Source organism: Crocodylus siamensis, chromosome 5 (genome assembly GCF_052110815.1).
Source record: "Crocodylus siamensis isolate JL-2025a chromosome 5, ASM5211081v1, whole genome shotgun sequence".
NCBI lineage: Eukaryota > Metazoa > Chordata > Crocodylia > Crocodylidae > Crocodylus > Crocodylus siamensis.
This window is the reverse complement of record NC_143399.1, coordinates 81,526,044-81,539,602: the sequence shown is the minus strand read 5'-3', so window position 1 is coordinate 81,539,602 and position 13,559 is coordinate 81,526,044. Positions and strand designations below refer to the sequence as shown.

General features: G+C 48.4%; 1 protein-coding gene across 4 annotated transcripts in view; it reads left to right on the top strand.

Annotated features, from left to right (window-relative positions):
- LOC149864361 (scavenger receptor cysteine-rich domain-containing protein DMBT1-like) overlaps window positions 1–13,559 on the top strand; it is a 98,613-nt gene that overhangs the window by 67,026 nt on the left and 18,028 nt on the right. For 3 of the 4 annotated variants that reach the window (XM_090049522.1, XM_090049523.1, XM_090049521.1), the window contains 9 exons: window positions 660–989; window positions 1,692–2,021; window positions 2,795–3,124; window positions 4,567–4,896; window positions 5,326–5,655; window positions 7,419–7,748; window positions 8,360–8,689; window positions 9,313–9,642; window positions 10,903–11,232. In XM_090049522.1, the coding sequence (XP_089905648.1) occupies window positions 660–989; window positions 1,692–2,021; window positions 2,795–3,124; window positions 4,567–4,896; window positions 5,326–5,655; window positions 7,419–7,748; window positions 8,360–8,689; window positions 9,313–9,642; window positions 10,903–11,232 (2,970 nt within the window). The remainder of the gene's footprint in view (window positions 1–659; window positions 990–1,691; window positions 2,022–2,794; window positions 3,125–4,566; window positions 4,897–5,325; window positions 5,656–7,418; window positions 7,749–8,359; window positions 8,690–9,312; window positions 9,643–10,902; window positions 11,233–13,559) is intronic. The other variant, XM_090049524.1, reaches the window with a different exon arrangement.

Sequence of the window (13,559 nt, the reverse complement as noted above, 5' to 3'; positions counted from 1 at the left end):
AGCAGCCCATTGAAGGCTGGAACTCTGCCAACCTGCAAGGGAAAACCCATGGTTTCCTAGGTTTTTCTCCTTTAAAGGAGAAAATCCATGGAAAATGGAAAACCTGGATCCCTGGTGATAACCTCTCATTGGCAGCCCAGCAAGGTGTTGGCCCTGCACTGCATGAGATGATGTATGCAGTGCAATAGGAAGCCCTCCTGCATCCCATTTCCTGGTTGTAACTGTGTCCCACTGAGCACTGTGGGGCATTGTGAGACCTTTGCTCCCATTAGTCAGCTCTAGTGTCAAACTGTGCCTAAAGCCACACAAACAAATTAGGAACTAGGGCTTCCTCCTGCACAAAAAAGGATTCTCATCCCATTATTATGAGTAATTAGCTGTGAACCTGATCAAATTGTTATAGGTAGTAAAATGTGAAATTGAAACATTCCTCAAAGCTGGGTCTGGGCACCAAAGTCCCCCTCCCCTGCTGTGCTACACAGTCCTGTTCTTGTGCCCTGTCTCCTAGAGGCCCTGATCTCTCAGTGGTGGATGCCTGACACTGGTGGTCAAGGAACTCCTTAACTTGCAGCTGCTGCATGCAGAGGCCACTGCTAATCCTGTAGCATCTCCCGTAGTTAGATTCTTTCTAAGCATGTGCTTCCTTGGGGTCTTTGCAGATTCCGACATTCCGGAGCGAGGCCCACTCCAACTGGTGGATGGCCCCAACTCATGTTCTGGAAGAGTTGAGGTTCTTCATGACCATCAGTGGGGAACTGTGTGCGACGATGGGTGGGATTTAACTGATGCTGGAGTGGTGTGCAAGCAGCTGGGCTGTGGGACAGCAGTGTCAGCCCCAGGCAAGGCTTACTTTGGGCGAGGACATGAACGCATCTGGCTGGATGAAGTGAACTGCACGGGGTTGGAAGCTGCCCTCTCTGACTGCCAAGCCAGTTCTTGGGGAAACAATAACTGTTACCATGGGGAAGATGCATCTGTGGTGTGCTCAGGTAGTTCTCAAATGTCCCCATGAGTGCTGTATAGAGTTGAGCAAGGGCTGCTTGTGGATGCTTGTTCCTTGTACTCACTGATGCTTTTGGTGTTCTTTATGGTGAAAAGGCCTGTGCTACAAGATTGGTGCAGGGGGGATTCCATAAGGGTGCTCAGGGCCAGTACTGCTCATGGTGCCCCTGGATGATGCTAAGGAGGGCTGTGCTTCAGGGAGACATGCAGGAGTTACCGTGAGAGGCTTTCTCCCATATCTGCTGTCTTTGAACCCTGTGAGAAACAAGAGTACAATGTAGCACTCTTGCCCTTGATCTTACTGGACACATGCAGTGCCAGATGAAGCGTGCAGCCTCCCACAAGGATTAGTTACCCTGGAATTCTTTGCCAAGCCCCTGTCTCCAAACCCAACTGTTCTGCCCTCTCTGCATCCCTAAGTATTAGTCCAGAATGTTAACACCCTCTGTGGCTGTAATTGGGTCCAGGACCGTCCCACACTTCCTGTGACCATTGCCTGAGCCAGATCTCCCTTGCCTGTCCCTGTTGCCTGTTACTATCTAGGGTTGGCTGCATGTCAGAGATAGCGAGGGAATTCTTGACCATGTGTATAGACACTGTTTAGACCCATCAATTTGAGGTGCAATGTTCCCAAGTATGTCCGTGCACAGAAATCTCCCTGAGTGTTTATTCTCTTATTGTGTCTGCAGCTTCAAATCCTCTTGGTCCAGGTACAACCCAGCTAGTAAATGGCACAAATCGCTGTTCTGGGCGAGTTGAGGTGTTTTACAACAACACCTGGGGCACCATTTGTGACGACAGCTGGGATTTAACTGAGGCTCAAGTAGTGTGCACGCAACTCGGCTGTGGGACAGCAGTGTCAGCCCCAGGCGGGGCTCACTTCGGAGAAGGATCTGACCACATCTGGCCAAAGAAGGTGAACTGTACAGGGACAGAAACCAGCCTCTCCCTGTGCAGAACTACAGTTTTGGAAGACAGTAACTGTACACATAAAAAAGATGCCAGTGTTGTATGCTCAGGTAACTGTCCCTTTTCATAATGATCAGGGAGCTGCAGAGGCAGGTTAAGAAGTTTGCATGATGCCGCCTCCTTTCCTGTCTGAGTCTGAGTTAACTCTAGTGCCCCAACACAGGTTGTGGGTTGACCATAACATTAACAGGCACTCTCCCCTGCAGTGAGACCTATGTCTCAGGGAAGCACTAAAGCACTGTGCAATATGGAGATGGTTGGGGAAGAAATCTTTGTAATTGTGACTGAGCCATCTTCTGCAGCCTGGTACTAAAGGGGCTCAGCACCAGAGGAAGTAGTATGCAAAATGCTATAGAATGGTGTTTCCTTGACCTCTATACCCTGCTGTAGCGTAACAGGATCCTCTGGAATCCACTGATGCCACTGGTTTGAATCAGTGCATCTAGCCTATCAGGAGGATGAAACAACCACGGTCCTATGTCAAGCCTTCTAACCTCCTTACTTGGGCCATTTTAAATCTCTGGTAATAAATATGAATCCATAACATCCCTCTTAGCTGTGAGAGGACAGAAGATATTTCTTCACTTCTTGTCCAACAAAGTCCAAATCTACCCATGCCCTTTCAATCAACTGCTCTTTACCAGACTAAAAGTGACAGCAGTTCACCCTGCAGAGAAACCCTTTACAGAGACCCCTGATGTGCAGTAGCTATGTGCAGCAGCAGTTTGGATCCAGGAGTGGAAAGTGCTCCCTTCCTTGATATCAGTAGAGATCAGATGCCTGGGAATCGCTCTGAGTGTTTATTCATTTGTGGTGTTCACAGGCTCAGTTCCTTCAGCCTCAGCTCAGGTCCGGCTGGTGAAGGGCTTAAGTCGCTGTGTTGGAAGAGTTGAGGTTTTTCATGATGGTCAGTGGGGAACCGTGTGTGATGACAACTGGGACTTAAATGATGCTGGCATTGTGTGCAGACAATTGGGCTGTGGGACAGCAGTGTCAACTCCACAAAGGGCTCACTTTGGGCCAGGTTCTGGGCCCATATGGCTTGATGACGTTAATTGCGTGGGGACAGAAGCTGCCCTCTTTGAATGCAAGGCAAAGCCTTGGGGTCAAACTGACTGCAGCCATGCGGAAGATGCCAGTGTGGTGTGCTCAGGTAAGCCTCATTCATTATGTCACCATGGTTATTTCAGGGAGCAGGATGAGGGCTCTTAGTGGAATATCATTCCCTTGTAGTTAGTCCAGATTCAGTTTTCCATACTGTGTTGTCAAAATATTCTGCAGATATTAGGGTGGGACTCAGTAAGAGGCTCTCACCCATCAGACTCATTGTTCACCATGATGTTCCAGCAAGGGGTTGGGGCCTGAAGCATTAAGAGCAATTTTGGGATAGCAGTGCGGTACTCTCCCCTTAGAGTGTGTGCACAGTGCCCCCGTGTGGTCCTAAGGGAGGCTGTTTCAGCAAGGAGGAATGGATAAGGGGGTCACTATAAAAGGCCTTTTCTGTCCCCTGAATGCTATGCCCATCTGTGGTTCAATGCATTCTCTGGCCATTGAACATAGTGGTTAGATACAGTGCCAGGCAGCCTGCAACCTTTCACTAGTAACCCTGGGATACTTTGGGTGGCATTCTATTCTTTCCTGGTTCTCTAAGTGGCCCTTTCTTGGATGTCTATAAGGTATTTTTGGCACTTCAGTGCCCAAGGAAATCCTACTCCTTGACATGTAGCCCTGTGTGAAAGGATGGGTATATTAGTCATGCATACATGACCAGGGCTCATGCACAAGCCCCTTGTGGATGCATAGCAGACCTAGAAAATGGAGTCAGCCAGACCCTGTGACTATGGGACCTAACCTCAGGAAGAAAAAAGGGGGGAAGGGGATGGGGTTATTTCCCCATATCTCGTTTTCCTTACAGCTTAGTGGCTGGGTCCTGATCTCTAGGCCCCTTTCACCCAGACAGGGCATAAATCAGGGCAGAATACTTCAGGTCAAGCATTATATAGCCTTTTTTCCAGCAGTCTTTTTGGAGTTGAACCATTAACAGCCCCTGGAAAAAAATGGATGAAGGGGAGTGCCAGGGAGAAAGTGCCCACTGCTGGAAACAAGAGTCCTTTATTTTCTTGTTTAGCAGCCACCTCACTGAGCCACACACACCTGGCTTGCTTCCTTCCTCCTGGCCCCACATTTCCTGCAAACCTCCCTCCCAGGGCTGCCCAAGAGGCCAGATTCAGAAGGAGTACCAGAGAGAGACTTGGTCATGGCTGATCAAGAAAGAATAGAATGAGACATTTGGCCAGTCATTTGACTTCCCATCCCATTTTTCTGGCCAAGCTTAACTACGGTATTACTCTGAACCTGTAACCTTCCCTTAAGCCATGATGGGATCCAGAACTCCCACACTTCCAGATTTCCCCTGCCTGTTTCAGGTGCCATTTCTTACCTCTAGGTTTGGTACCTATCAGTGGTGGTGAGGGAGCCTGTGACAGACTGTAGCTGTCTACAGAAGCCTTTCAGTTAGGGCTTGCATTCTCCACTGTTACTAATGATCAGATGCACAGGATTTTCCATGTATTTATTTTTTTGGCATGTTTGCAGATTTAGACATTGTAAACCTGGCTTCAGTCCGCCTAGTGGATGGTCACACTCACTGCGCTGGGAGAGTTGAGGTGCTTCATGACCATCAGTGGGGAACAGTGTGCGATGACAACTGGGACCTAAGAGATGCTGGTGTGGTTTGCAGGCAGCTGGGCTGTGGGACGGCAGTGTCAGCTCCAGGAGGGGCTCAATTTGGACGAGGCTCTGCCCGTGTCTGGCTGGATGATGTGAACTGTGCGGGCACAGAAGCATCCCTTACTGAATGCAATGCCAGGCCCTGGGGAGTTCATAACTGTCACCATGGAGAAGATGCTGGCGTTGTGTGTTCAGGTATCTCATGCAGTATTGCTACATGGAGCAGGTTGTGGTGTCATTAAGGGGCTCTTTCCCCTTGAAGGCAGCTCTGAATGTTTTGTACCATGGGTTGTTAAAGGTGTGTTTTGCAGAGAGTGAGGTGGCTGTGGGCACCCTTTAGTGATAAAGGGTGCTCCCCCTTGCAGTGAAGTCACTACTGACCACAGTGTTGATGGCAGTGATACAAAATATTATTTTACAGGAAGAGGGGTGTCTCTGTGAGACACCCTCCCATCACTCTTTATGCCATATCACAGCTTAATATGGTGTTAACTATACTAAGGCCATGGATGGATGCACATCAACAGTCATAAAGAGGGGCAGAAGAACCCATCTGCCCCACAGTTACTAGTGATCATATATACAAGATCCCTCCTAAGCATTTCTTTCCTGTTGTGTTTACAGACTCAACCATTCCAGAACCGGTTCACGTCCGGCTGCTGAATGGCTCAAATCGCTGCGCTGGGAGAGTCGAGGTGCTCCATGACAAGCAATGGGGAACTGTGTGTGATAACAGCTGGGATTTAACTGATGCTGAAGTAGTGTGTAGACAGCTGGGCTGTGGGACAGCATTATCTGCCCCACTTGAAGCTCACTTTGGACAAGGATCTGAGCACATTTGGTTAGATGATGTTAACTGCAATGGGACAGAAACTGCTCTCACTGAATGCAAGGCAAGGCCTTGGGGAAACAATAGCTGCCATCATGGAAAAGATGCCGGCGTGGTATGCTCAGGTATCCCCCATCCTCCATGCTTCCCTAGGTACTGCAAAAAGCAGACTGGGAAATTTCCATCTCATAGTCTGCTTTTTCTGATGGAGGCAATGCTGACACCTGCAACCAGGGCAGTGCAAAGACATTTCAATAAGGAGCAGCCAACTTTGCAGTCTGTGCTGATCCTGGATCCTCTATGCAGTTCTGAAAGCCTTTCCTTCAGGAAAGCTGGGAGGGGTGGGGGACGGTATTCACTCTTGCCGCTCAGTCAGCAGTGACTCTGATGATCCAGTACAGAGTTAAGACCATTCTGGTCAGGAGCAGTGAATGGGTTGAAGAAAGAGGCATTTGTCCATGTCAGATCAGTCTGATCCCTGTGCCCCACTACAGCATAATGGAGCAGTGTATATCTCTAGACCCCACCAGCTGAATTTGATGTTATGTGGAGCTGGCTGCCACTTGCAAGAGACAAGAAGCCCATGGCTACTTTGTCAAGAGTCATGCTCCTAATGCTGTTGTGCCCAATTTGCAATTTATATAATGAGCTCTAACCTTTAACATTCCCCAAATGTGTCAAGATAGAGGTTCGTTCTTTCTTCCAGTTCTACCTAGCCCACACGCTTATTTCCCTGTCCTATTTCTTGGCTGCCCCATCCCACTCCAGAGGTGGCTGCATGTCAGTGGTAGCAAATGAACTACTGATATGTAGACATCCCTCTTGGAGGCCAGTCAGACTGATCACTAATGCTACAGTCACCAGCATCGCTTTCTGCACCAGATACAAAGAAAACCCTCTGAGAGTTTTTCCCTTGGCATGTTTGCAGGCTCAGTCATTTCCGGCCTGGCTCCACTTCGTCTGGTGAATGGTTCCAGTCGCTGTGCTGGGAGGGTCGAGGTGTTTTATAACAACATGTGGGGCACCGTGTGTGATGATGACTGGGACTTTTTCGATGCTAACGTGGTGTGCAGGCAGTTGGGTTGTGGGACAGCCATATCAGCCCCACGTGGGGCTCTCTTTGGACAAGGATCTGCCCGTATCTGGTTGGATGACACAGACTGCAGAGGGACTGAAGCTGCCCTTTCTGAATGTGGGGCCAGGCATTGGGGAATCAATAACTGTAATCACGGGGAAGATGCCGGTGTGGTATGCTCAGGTACCCCTCATCCATTATGTGATAGCAGGTCTTAAAAGGACAGAGGTGGGGCTCATTAGCCATTCTTTCCCCTTGCACTCAGGTCTGACTGTAACTTCCCCCTTGTGTTTCTTGGAAAGATAAGGGCCCCCATTAGCTGTTGCTCTCCTCACTACATGTTGATCTGATAACCCATTGTGGGGCTTTTGGATGTGAAGCAAGAAGGAGATGTGTTAAGGGAGGTGTGAGAGGCCTTTTGCCCAGTCCAGCTCTATGGGACGCTATGCAGCACATATCCACTAGTCAGATTTGCTACTAGAGAAGCTGCAGCTGCTTCTGGATCATTCTGTAAATTGCTGGTCTCATAAGACCCTGTTCTAGATTTTTCCAAGTCTTTTATTTAACCCCAAAATTGATAAATGATAAATTACCCAAAATAACTTGCTAACATTTCTTTGGCCTCCTTCCCAACAACTGGAGCCTGCCCTGGTGGTGGCTGCCCACCGATATTTAGTAAATTTGGCTTTCATAGGCAGTAGCTCTATGCAAAGGCTGTACCATCCTGTCAGTGGTAGGTGCTATGCCCCCATCACACTAGCGGCAAGCAGCAGAGGAATGTCTATGAGAGTTATTTCCTTGGGTTTCTTTCAGATGGAGCCATTCCTGCCACCAAAGAGCTCCGGCTGGTGAACAGCCAGAACCGCTGTGCTGGAAGAGTTGAAGTGTTTCGTGACAACCAGTGGGGAACTGTGTGTGATGACAGTTGGGACTTAAGAGATGCTGGGGTGGTATGCAGGCAGCTGGGCTGTGGGACAGCAGTGTCAGCCCCAGGTGGGGCAAAGTTTGGGCGAGGACCTGACCGTATCTGGCTGGATGATGTTAACTGCCAAGGGACGGAAAAGGCTCTCACTGAATGCCGGGCCCAGCCTTGGGGAAACCATAACTGCAACCATGGAGAAGATGCTGGGGTGGTGTGCTCAGGTGATACTCTTGATCCACAGCATTGGGGCTATTCCAGGAAGGGGACTGAAATATCACCCTGGGCCGACTAAATATGGTTTCTAGGTGGCACTGTGTTAGAGGGAGAGGTCCTTGTGGAGCAGGAGAAGTCCCTTTCCCCTCAGAGTTAATACTGCCCCAAGTGCTGCAGCGCAGGGCTAGCAGACTGTCTTTTAGAGAGCAGGAGATGATCAGTATGGAGCTCAACATACCCTAAGCCTGTGCCAGCTCAAATGTCCTGGCACTGTGCTAAGTCCCTGTTGGGATGGAGTAAAGTACATGGGGTGATACAAAGTCATCACCTGTATCAACTCCCAAGCTTAATATGGGGTATCCTGGGACAACAGATCCCAAAGGCTGCATTTGTTACCTGAGGAAGTTGACAGCTGCCCCTGGGGACAATGAGCTCAGGGTTTCATTGTGAATTGCTGGCCTCCACTAGCTTCATCTGGATTGTTCCCCTGAAGTTTTTTAGCCCAGAAAGTACTGAATGATAAATTACCCCAAATAGCTGCATCCTATTAGTCTGAACTGCTTCCCTACCCTGACTCAGTGACGGCTCCTCTGTGTTAATTCCCTTGGGTATCTTACAGATGCGGGCGTTCTTACCTCAGAAGTGCTCCGACTGATGAATGGCCTGGGCCACTGCTCTGGGAGAGTCGAAGTGTTTCACAACAACCAGTGGGGAACTGTGTGTGATGACAGCTGGGACTTAAGAGATGCTGGGGTGGTATGCAGGCAGCTGGGCTGTGGGACAGCAGTGTCAGCCCCAGGTGGGTCTCGGTTTGGGCGAGGATCTGATCGTATCTGGCTGGATGATGTTAACTGCCAAGGGACAGAGGAGGCTCTCACTGAATGCCGGGCCCGGCCTTGGGGAACCCATAACTGCAACCATGGAGAAGACGCTGGGGTGGTGTGCTCAGGTGATACTCTTGATCCTCAGCATTGGGGCTACACCAGGAGGGGGACTGAAACATCACCCTGAGACAGTGCTGTCTAAATACGGGTTCTAGGTGGCACTGTGATAGAGGGAGAAGTCCTTGTGGAGCAGAAGCTCCTCTCCCCTTAGAGTTAATGCTGCCCCAAGTACTTCAGCAAAGGGCTAGTAGAGTGCCTTTCAGCAAGCAGGAGAAGATCAGTACAGGCTTCAACATACCTTGCACCTGGGCCAGCTCAAATGTCCTGGCACTGTGCTAAGTCCCTGTTGGGAGGGAGTGAAGTACATGAGGTAGTACAAAGTCATCACCTATGGTCAACTCCCAAGCTCAGTATGGGTGTATGAGGTATCCTGTGACACAGATTCCACAGGCTAGATTTGCTGTCTGAGGAAGCATACAGCTGCCCCTGGGGACAGCGAGCTCAGGGTCTCATTCTGAATTGCTGGCCACCCCTAACCTCATCTGAACAGTTTCACTATGGTTATTTAGTCCAGAAATGATGAATTACCACACTAGCTGTGTCCCATTAGTCTGAACTGCATCCCAATAAATCTAATTTGTTCCAGTGATATTTCTTTTATCTCTTTACTCTCTTGTGTTTGTTGCAGAAGGAGCTGTTATCAGCTTAGAAAAGGTCCGAGTGGTGAATGGCCCGAGCCGCTGCTCTGGAAGAGTTGAGGTGTTTCACGAGCAGCAGTGGGGAACCGTGTGTGATGACAGCTGGGACTTAAAAGATGCTGGAGTTGTGTGCAGGCAGCTGGGCTGTGGGACAGCAGAATCAGCCCCAGGCGGGGCTCGGTTTGGGCGAGGACCTGACCCTATCTGGCTAGATGAGGTGAACTGTGCAGGGACAGAAACTGCACTCTCTGAATGCAGGACTGGGCCTTGGGGAACCCATAATTGTAACCACGGAGAAGACGCCGGTGTGGTCTGCTCAGGTGATGCTCGTTCTCCTTGGCACTGGGCTGCTACAAGGAACTTATCTTGGAGTCTCCCTGCAGGATGTTTCTGAGCCATGGATGCTCCCAGACCTGCTGCACCCTGGTCCCAAGGGGTCCTGTGGCGCAGGAACCCATAATCCAGTAGGAGGTGCTTATCCCTCAGATTGAGTGCTGAGCCCAATGCCCTAGTGCAGGAGTGGCCAATCTGCAGCACGGGTATCTAAAGTGGCATGGGCAATCTTTGTGTGTGGCAGGAAGCAGACTGGGGAGAGGACAGGCAGCTTAGTGGCAGATAGGGCAGGCAGCAGAAAGCTGAGCAGCAGATCAGCTAAGAAGAACGGATCACAGTGGCATTTAGGAGGGTGTGGGGCTAATTTGTGCTAAGTGCCAAAAATGTTTGCCCTCCACTGCTTTAGTGCATTCCAATGAAGGCTGTGCTGGTGAGCAAGCTTTAGAGTACAGTAGGGGATGCTTTGCCCTCACAATGACTGACCCCAGTGTCTTTGTGTGTCATGGTGGGGGGCTGTACAATAGGGTATCATTAGGATTCAGTTGAGGAAGTCTTTTCCAGGCAGTGAATGCTGACCCTAGTGCGCCAGTGTGTTGCAAGGGGGGTTGCATTATAATGGTCAGGGATGCTCTCATGTCAAAGTAAGCAATGCTCCCAGAGTGCCTTAGCACAGGCCTAGTAAATGGTGTCAGGAAGCAGGAAGCAAGCAGTCAAGGCCTTGGCATGCTCTGAGTCACTGCTGATCCAAATGCCCAGGCACCATGCTAGGAATATGCTAGAGGGGATTAGGTGTCTGGGCAGTGAAATCTTTTTTCCCAACATAGATCATCCTGACACATAAACACCATGTGGCTTGATGAGGTGCTTTGCAGAGTACAGATTCGACTCTATGCTGTCACATAGAGCCTGTAGCTCTTAACAGAGCCTATAAATTCAGGCTCCCGATATGAATTTTTAGCCTCTTCCTTAGACTTCATTTGCAATTAATTTCATCTTGGCTATTAAGCCCATGAATTCAGTGAATAATTAATTATCCAAAAATGTTGGATCACATTGGTTGGCATTAATTGTTTTTTATGTTATTCTCTCCATTAGTGGTTATATGGCAATGTTGATGGGTGGGTATTTCACATTCAGTAGCTTTATGGAGAGGCCATAGAACCCTGTCAGCAGGAAATGCTGTGTTCACATCACTAATAACCAGAGGCAGAGTAACTTGAGATTTTTTTCCCTTGGGTTTCTTGCAGATGGAGCCATTCCAGTCACAGCAGAACTTCGACTTGTTCAAGGCCCAAATCGCTGTGCTGGAAGAGTTGAAGTGTTTCACAGCCAGCAGTGGGGAACAGTGTGTGATGACACCTGGGACTTAAAAGATGCTGAAGTTGTATGCAGGCAGCTGGGCTGTGGGACAGCAGAATCAGCCCCAGGCGGGGCTCGGTTTGGACGAGGACCTGACCCTATCTGGCTAGATGAGGTGAATTGTGCAGGGACAGAAACTGCACTTTCTGAATGCCAGGCCAGGCCTTGGGGAACCCATAACTGTAACCACGGAGAAGACGCCGGTGTGGTCTGCTCAGGTGATGTCCTTTCTCCTTGGCACTGGACTGCTGCAGAGAAATAGTCTGGGAATCTTCCAGGGATCATTCTTCCCTCAGAGTCCCTCTAATGTCCCACTCTGTGCTGCCATGAGTGGGACATGAGTCTAGTAGGAGGCGTTCAACCTTCACAGTGAGTGCTGATCCCCGTGACCCAGTACGTCATGAGGGAGGCTGCCCTACAGAGACAGCATTAGGGATCATGATGATGCTTAAAGCGGTTTGTTTTTTGGAGGCCACCAAAATTACAGACACACACTCATTAGATGGCACAAAAGGTGTATTTGCAAATAGGGTCAGAGCAGAGTTAAGAACTCAGATTACTCTGAACCCACCAAGGAATTTTGCAGGCTGTATTTATCTTTTTTTTCCTGGGCATGTGTGCAGAAACAGGAACTTTTACAGCTCACTTCTGTTTTATACAAGCATACATGTGGTTACATCACTACATACATTGCATGTATAGTATAATTAACTACTTAAGTATGCAGGGCGGAGAGGTAAATATGCATTAGCTAATTAAGCATGCTCAGAGACTACTATAGGTCACCAAGAGTTCAAACCCCGCCCCCCCCCCCTTTCAAGGACACAGTCAGTTGAATTCCAGCTTCTGTAATCTGTATGAGAAAGGCTAGGGAGAAGCTAGGGGAGAGTCTGCGATTTAGTATAAGAAAAGCTGTGGCAAGGCTAGGAAAGGAACAAAGTTTTTGGCAGTGTTTCTTTCTTATCGGGTGCAAGATGCAAGCTGTGCATTTTTAACAATACTTTATTTTTAACAATATTTCATTTTTAACAATATTCCCCCCTCAAGATGCTTTTTGCTTCCCATTTTTATTTAGGCAGATTAAGATAATTACAAGGAATTTTTCTGAGTACCATGACTTTTGCTACAGTCTGCGCTTTGAGGGGGACTGCTGCAACTTGCATCCCTTTAACTGTGGTGGTTATTAATTTTTTTGAAGCAGGTGTTTTTATTATACGGGGATGATTGTGGAGTGGATGGGTTACGTTTCATCCACGTGGAGTTTGGGAGCTGAACAGCAGTAGAATTCCATTGACCTGCATACTTGCTGCAATTAAGGGCATAACAGGTAGTGCATGTTTGGACCCATTTTAATGTCCATGTACACTGGCTATGTCCCAAACTCCTTCCTGTACCATTATTGCTAATACAGTACTTTTCTAATGCCACTTGGGAAAGATTCCAGCTGCGGTTTTTATTCCATTTTTGACCAGTACTTTTAACATCTGCCTTATTACTTACCAACCATTTTGGGGCCAAAAGAAAAGCCCTTTAAGGCCACTGTTCTTCGGCCTCTCGGAGTCCCCCACAGGCCCAGCAGTTGGTGAGACTGAAAGTACCTGCAATTTTTTTCATTATGTTAACATACAAATTTGTCCCTGGGGGAGCAATTGGGGGAAGCGGGGATATAGGCTGGCGGCTAGGGCTGCTCAATCCTGCTTTTTTTACTACATAGATAACAACAAGGCATATTAAGATTCCCACCATATTTTCCCTTTTTTGAGATCAAATACAGCCTAAACTTTTTTTTAACTTTTTTGTTTAATTTTTTTAACTTTGATTAAGCCGTCTTAGGCGCACTTGGAGATTACCAGTAGGTTTACAGCTCCACTTGCTGGCTTCTTGTTCCGAGGACGACTCAGCTACCAGAGTGAGTTCATCCTGGGAGTTGGTGTCCTCTGACGCTTGTGGATGTCGTTTCACACGGGTATGGTGTATTCAACGGTCATGGCCAGCAATCTTTACAGCGGTGTGGGTTGTTAGAAGTACCTGGAAAGGGCCACTTACCTCTCAGTTAAAGGTTTCTTTTTTCACTGCTGCACCAAGACCCAGTCTCCCGGGCAGAAGTTATGTACTGGTACGTCTAAAGGCAGATGCTGAAAGGAGGCTGCATACCCGTGAAGAGAAGACAAGACAGACTGCAAAGCAATAACGTACATATGAAGCTTGCTATTACTTAATTTAAAAGTTACATTTTCTTGCATCCCAGGGTGTAAGACTCGAGGGGGCTTGCCAAACATAATTTTATATGGGGTTAATTTAATGCCCCATCGGGGAGTGTTTCGAATGCAAGTAAGAGCTAGCGGCAATGCTTGAGGCCACTTAAGGCGTGCTTTAATACAGATTTTGGTGAGTAGAGTTTTTAAGGTTCTATTCATGCGTTCCACTTGTCCTGAACTTTGTGGTTTTTATGGTGTGTGTAGTTTCCAAGTGATCTTGAGAGCTTGTGCGACTTTTTGAACTACCTTTTCCACAAAGTGTTGTTTTTGATTCGACTCGATGGATT